The sequence below is a fragment of the Sycon ciliatum genome, chromosome 1 (genome assembly GCF_964019385.1).
Source record: "Sycon ciliatum chromosome 1, ocSycCili1.1, whole genome shotgun sequence".
Lineage (NCBI taxonomy): Eukaryota > Metazoa > Porifera > Calcarea > Leucosolenida > Sycettidae > Sycon > Sycon ciliatum.
The window spans coordinates 13,281,220-13,287,299 of record NC_088643.1 but is presented as its reverse complement, the minus strand read 5'-3'; the positions used below and the strand labels follow the sequence as shown (position 1 = coordinate 13,287,299).

General features: G+C 46.9%; 1 protein-coding gene and 1 long non-coding RNA gene across 2 annotated transcripts in view; one reads left to right on the top strand and one right to left on the bottom strand.

The window, feature by feature from the left end:
• LOC135814102 (lutropin-choriogonadotropic hormone receptor-like) overlaps positions 1 to 1,322 on the bottom strand; it is a 23,305-nt gene extending 21,983 nt beyond the window's left edge. Inside the window, exon 1 of the mRNA XM_065327168.1 lies at positions 328 to 1,322. Coding sequence (XP_065183240.1) covers positions 328 to 740 — 413 coding nt within the window. The 5' untranslated portion in view covers positions 741 to 1,322. The remainder of the gene's footprint in view (positions 1 to 327) is intronic.
• A 308-nt stretch (positions 1,323 to 1,630) lies between these two features.
• On the top strand, positions 1,631 to 3,948 carry LOC135806862 (uncharacterized). The gene is made up of 2 exons (XR_010551316.1): positions 1,631 to 1,894; positions 3,898 to 3,948. It is a non-coding gene; the product is annotated as an uncharacterized LOC135806862 (long non-coding RNA).
• Positions 3,949 to 6,080: the final 2,132 nt, after the last annotated feature.

The window sequence follows — 6,080 nt, the reverse complement described above, 5'->3', positions numbered from 1 at the left end:
ACGCGCTCTCTGGCCGACCTCCCAACAGGCAGGCGGAAAGCTACTGGTTACCCTTTGAGAACTACTCACTAGAGCCTGAGGTAGTCCTTTCATGTCTTTGTAGGGGAGATTTTCATGCCACTTACTGGTACTCAGGACTACTAATTTTCTAGTGCTTAGGCACTCTGCTAAGTTTACTATCATAGTGCGTGTGTCTCACTCAAATCAAGTATCATCATTCATTTACTAGTATGGAGTATTTAGAAAAGCGATCCTGTCAGCCCTTCTATCACAATTATTCGTTTGTTTCTACTTCTATCTATTGCAGTCAAGGTTGTTCATTCTTACATGTCACCCGTGCAGACGAAGTTGGATATTCCGGGTACGGGCAAGCACGGAGGATAGGCGGTTGTGTCCCCGGCGGTCGATACACCTACACCTTGCACATCGGTCGATCGGCTGCTGCTACTTGCACCGCTCTTATCCCAATCAGAAGTTATAAGTGAGGGCGCGGGCAGATCACTGCTGGCCGCTGAGGGGTTCGTCGTGGCACTACCGCTCTTGGCGCTTGTATCAGTAGCCGAAACGGCCCAACCAGGCTGGGCGACGATCACTATGGCGAGACCTAGCACCAGAAGAACTCTCCGATGCGTCGGCCAGCTCGTCCACAGCATGGTGTCCGCCCGGCCAGAAAGCCAGAGATGGTGCGGCGTCCGGCTTCGCTGCTGCTGCCTGCTCGCCCATCGAGCAGCCCACAGCATAGTGGTTCACGATAAGCAGTTGGAGCGGACGATGCACGAGACTACCGATATGACACACTACCCGACCAAGGACCGAAGGACTCGTACGCTAGGAATGGGTCCAGGGCCTGTCCTCAACGAGAAATCAGTCCATGAAAGAACACAAAACTTGCAGTGCACCATTCGCGCTCATCTTTCGGACAAAGAGTGCCTCGCAGCAGTTTTGGGACTTGACTCTCAACTACTAACTGGCCGGTAATTTTTTTCTGATCCTGCCTTGACTCTTGCCCCTGCAGGTGAACGTTCCTTCTATTCACGCTGTACGGTCCAGGTCCAGGATACCAGTCTGGTCAGCGATCCGGGGTTCAGCACGGCTCTTTCCCGTCGACTCCACGCACACTCTGGGCTAGGATAAATTTAGAATCTGAGCAGGTGCGCACACTACTAGTACTAGTCAGTACTACAAGTAACACGCTCAGGTCTGGATCGGGAAAGGACGGCCTGGTCCAAGATCCGGTGAATGAGATTGAGTGCTTGACCGGATCATCAGGGGCAAACAGCCGAGCGCGGTGAGTGAAGTCGGATCACACTCCCACGTGTAGATCTACGATCGCGAGGCACTCGGGCAGCTGAACAACTCTTGTTGCCGCACAAACAGCACCTGCAAGAGGTATATTATGGCACCGCAGGCCGCGCACCTGAGGGCCTTTCTGGAAGCCTTACTCGATCGGATAGAGCGAAACTGAGCACCCTGGGATGCGAGCAGTTTTTAGTACTCCCGGGTCCAAAATCTTACCACCAGGCCGGGCTGATCAAAACGTCTGCCGGGTCTGCAGCCTACAAACGTGGATCTGCCGACACTGTGCTGTCGACGACATGTCCCGCATGGGCATCTTGTGTGAAAGCAAGGAACGCTTTTTTTTAGAAAGGAAGCTTCTTCCCCAAAATTTAAAATTTTTTAAAATTATTCCTTCTGAAAATATCATCGCGTTCTTGACCTCGAAGCTGACGGCTGAATGCGATTAGGAAAGAAGATTCCTGAAGATGCACCAGACTGATTCTGGCAAGCCGTCTGTCGTCTGGATATGCACTGTTGTTCGTTATGGTCAGCAATCTTCTTCGTTCGTCCTTTCGTTTTCCTGACCACGATGATGACAAGCAGCTCTCATGCTCAGGTTAGTGCTACTTGTATGTCTGGGCACACAACACATCTGAGATGCACCCACTGACGTTATCGAACTGAAGAATGCAGCAAGGGTTCCTCGGATTCTCTTGATTTCGGAACAAATTTCCTTCACTTTCACCCTCTCAGTCTCTTCCCCATGCCCTCCATGCATACACAATGGAGCTTGCATTTCAAATGTTGTTTTTATACTTTGGCAGTGCCTCTGCTACACTTTCATATAGAGTGAGGTCCTGTAAATAGGATCCAACATTGTTGGTGGTGGTGTGTGTGTGGGGGGGGGGGGGGGGAGGTATGTTTGCAGCCAGGATGTAGGAATGACACTTCTGCACAGCAGGTGGCAATAGTCAGAACTGGTCACTCTACAAATCCCATACCTGCCGACCTTTGCAAACCTGAACTGGAATGACATACCTAGGCATGAAAATGTATACAAATATACCCCGCGGTGAGGCATGGAACTAATGCTCTTTTGGGTGCCTATTACCGCCCTCGATGTCGGGATGGTTGTCAGGTATGAAATCCCAACCGAGAAAACCATTTAATTAGAAGATAAACTCGGCTGGAACGCCGCTTTTCTGGGAATAGAAATTTGTTGTGCCACTTTCGGCTAGTCCTTTTTGCAGAAGTGATTCAGTGCCTCCGCAATGCTGTATGAGGGCCAGGACATAGCAACTTTCTGTATGCCGGGGGGGGGGGGGGTCATCGTCCGCAACATTGGTAGAGTTACGGTTACATTGTATATGTAGATACGTGATTTTTGGACTCGCCTCCAGGGATTTGTCGTAAGCTGGGGCACGCGTACGTGAAGCAAGTGGCAAGAAAGGCCCAGTTCGTACAAGGGAGTAGTAAAATACCGGTATTTTCTGTTCCTATGTTCCCACGACGAGTCCTCTGTGCACTGAGTGCAGGTTTCTTGCCGCTCCCTGGTCCCCGGTTCACGTGATCGTGACGTTTATCAAATAAGGTCTATATGCGGGCATGCATAAATCAACCCCTCCACAAGGACGGCTCAAACAGGCAGCCAAGGAGTGAAAGTTTCGCTCCTGGGGCTAGGGGTGAAACGAAGGCCTCAATTTGCCAAATGAACCTTCTCCATCGAAACGAACGAAGGTGTCGAATAATTCTTTTACCAGTTCACAGTTCCTGTTCACACGCACTCCCGGGGGGGGGGGGGGGCTACTATGCGCTTGTAGTGACACTTACCGTAAGCCAAGTTGCACCTATGGAAGCCAAGTGGAACACGACTAGTTGACTGAACAGACTACAGTACAGTATACATGCACATGTATACAGTGAAGATCAGTGCATGGATGCCTGCCGTAATCGTATGTTGACCTTCGTTCGAATTGAAAAGAGAGGGTCGTTTCGAAAAAGAAAAAAAAGCTCAATGGAAGTATGATGCTGCTGACAATTCAAGACTCACTGAAGTCGCCTTTCTGGAATGGATCATGCGCTCTAGGTTCATCCAATTGGAAATGGACTCAATCATTGTTACACCATTCTTGTTTGGTTAGTTATTCTACATCCCATAGCATGTACAATCCAACTTGTGAATAATGTACCTCCGGTTTACAAAACAACTCGCAAATAACAATCTTCAGATCTAGTGACCATTTGATTGCATACTTCCAACCTCACGAGTAACAACAATACACCAATAGCGACACTTTTTTCATTCACAATCGAGGGTCAGTATTCCCCAGGTTGACTGCAATTGCCAATCAAACAGGAGGGGCGAAAGTCGACCACGGCTGAAAAGGCGTAAAGAAAATGTATGTCATGAGCTAGATGGCAGAAGGAGGAAGTAGGTTTTCTGAGAAAGCAAGAAACAGAGGTGAATGAAGCACCAGGTCTGTCCATGCAGTGGATAGAATTATTGGATTGAAAGACAGGCTCTTTACGTCAGCTTGCTACTATTATACCTACATTTATTATTATTATTATGACGGATAACCCAAAGGCAATGGTTTGCTTTCTGCCTTTTTCATGCAGGATTCTGAAAGCTGGAGCAGCTCTGCTTACCTCGACCACTGAACTTACAACTAACTTCCAACCAAGTTCAAGGCAGTATTATGATGAATCAAGCACGCTTGCCATCATTTCATCATTGCAAAGTACATCGACAATATAGATTTGGTGCTGACTATGTATGATGCAGAGTGTGCTCTATGTATCTATACTACTGATTGGCCTACATTGTACTTATGTGGGCTGAGAGTAATCGATTGTGCTGTATGGCAGTTTACTTGCATGTCATAGATGTTCACATTGCACACAGCTACTGAATTGCTTTCTGTTGCACTGGCCTACTGCGGCCCACTGCAAATAGATTGTAGTGGCATGGGCCATGCCATCATTATAGTGGTATACCGGTACTACACCAACAGTTTCACTGGTACACTGTACTTACTGGCGGATCTACATCATGCACAGCCTTGTCACTGCTTTTCTCACTTTTTATTAATTTACTGTACTGTACACATTTTGGCACAGCTCTTCCACAAAGAGTTACTAGTATTTTCTTCTGCATACCTACTGTATACAGTGACCTGACTGGTAACATCTATGGCTGTGAAATCACAAATTTATGGGTTGACAGCCTCAAACCTATACGATTTGTTTCTAAGAACGTGCTATAAGAAGTATTCTATTAAAGTATTCTACTGGAGCTCGCAGGACATAGAGTGAGTTTGGAGCACCACTCACTCTTCTGTAATTTGGATGTCAAATTATGAAATTCAGTTTGTGAGGTAAACCCATGCATGGCATTCACTGCTATAGTATGACTCGGGGTAAAGTGTTCCAACGCATACTCATAATAGTGAATAGTTGTGTGTCAGTTAATCGGTGCCCAACGTTGTTGCTGCTGGATAAATAAATATTCTGAGATAACTGAAGCTACACAGCCATCTAATGTTCAAACATGCATGCATCGAAGGGGCCGTAACGAGATCTGCAAGGCATGATTCTATACCTATATGCGATGCTCTCTAGCAGGACATTCATCCGCCTCATTTTCTCTGTGCTGCATTGATGAGCGAAACAGCATGCTGTCCGCAGATTGAGTATTGTGTATAGACAGACGTGTATGTAGTGGTAAAGCTCAAATACATGTACAACATGACAATCAATAACAATCCCCGTGTTTTACAACAGCACAAACCCAGCACCACAATTCTTAAATTTGGGCTGTGGTGTTCTTAGTATTCCAGGCTGGATGTTCTAGGCTTCCACGCTCTTGGGCGCACGACTTTACTGTGCCGAAGAATATTTTCAGCCAATGAACCCAGAGCTTGGTGGCATGGTGCCATGGAACAGCCTTTTGCATGTGGCTTTCACTACATGCACATGTACAACGTTCAATTGATGCGGAAAAATCAGACAAGGACTTTTGCAGTTATGAGCAAGGTCCCCACGAATGGTCATGTCACTTCACAGAATACATGAACTGATAGATTAGACCTCGGTCCCCTCAGAGAACGCTTGGGTGAAGTCGGTTTCAACTGAGGACATGTCCAAAACCATGCTAAGTACTTGAGCTGCTCATGAACCCCACAATTATCAGGCCCACCGGAACCGGTCTGGTTGGTCGGGTTATCACCGGACCAACTTGTTGGCCACCAACAAATGTTTCCTGCTGTGGAGGACGTGTGTACCCGCCATATCACACACAAAGTATAAAAGGCCATGAAACTACCGGACCAATCAAAAACTGCTTCTGGCGGTACTGATTATACAGTACAGGTTTAAAAAGCAGCTCCATTTTTGTCATACATCAAACCAACTCTGTCATTGCTATGCTACTCAAAAAGAGTAGTGATGTTTATTCACAAAAGAATCACAATGCTAGCAGAAAAATTCGATATTCTCCAATTTTAGGGGCACTAAAGTACTATGCAAAAATAAATGCTGCATGGTCATTGGTATGAAGCAGTCACCTCAGTACAGCAATTAAACAGGCTGATTATGTGAACGAGATTCACGGCAAATCTTCTTCCATCAGTGCTGTTCAGTCTTGAGTGGTCCACTGAGGCAGGAAAACAACCTGTTCGGTCCTTCCATACGAGAAACAGAAATTGAACATGTTCCAGGGTGGAGGTGGCGAGCATCGGCAATGTAATGCACCTTTAGGCCAACACGACCATCATTCCGACATGGATTCTCAAACACCTTCG